This window comes from Cystoisospora suis, assembly GCF_002600585.1.
Source record: "Cystoisospora suis strain Wien I chromosome Unknown contig_11845, whole genome shotgun sequence".
NCBI classification, from domain to species: Eukaryota; Apicomplexa; class Conoidasida; order Eucoccidiorida; family Sarcocystidae; genus Cystoisospora; species Cystoisospora suis.
The window spans coordinates 1,350-1,748 of record NW_027164608.1 but is presented as its reverse complement, the minus strand read 5'-3'; the positions used below and the strand labels follow the sequence as shown (position 1 = coordinate 1,748).

The window sequence follows — 399 nt, the reverse complement described above, 5'->3', positions numbered from 1 at the left end:
TTTTCTTTTGCGTGTCTTCTGTTCTTTCTTGTCTTTACCTGAATTTAGTGGGGATACCGGCGTTGCGAAGATATATGCTGGTTGAAGACTAATAAGAAGGCAGCTCAGAGACGCCGTCTCCAAGGGGCTTCGCATGTGAATGAAGTTTTATCTTACATGGCCAGTCACCTCAATCATGATGAGACAAGCGCTTTACAACGAACGACCGAGCATTGTCTCATGGGAATCAAAGGCTTAGTTAGAAGATCTCAAGTGAGATAGAATGGAATAAAAAGGAAACAAGAGAGAGAAAGGTATCTATACATGCATGCAGTCTTTCTCACTCCTTTCTCCTTGTCTCTCTCGATTTCTGTGGCACTTCTCTTTTCTGGCTATGTGTCTGTGTCGCGTTTCTTCTCT

At 43.1% G+C, this 399-nt stretch overlaps 1 protein-coding gene across 1 annotated transcript in view; it reads left to right on the top strand.

Moving 5' to 3' along the window:
• Nucleotides 1–3: 3 nt before the first annotated feature.
• Nucleotides 4–399, top strand: part of CSUI_011441 (n6-adenosine-methyltransferase) — a gene marked incomplete at its 3' end in the record, with an annotated part of 1,064 nt that continues 668 nt past the window's right edge. The window contains exon 1 of the mRNA XM_068071539.1: nt 4–252. Coding sequence (XP_067916485.1) covers nt 157–252 — 96 coding nt within the window. The remainder of the gene's footprint in view (nt 253–399) is intronic.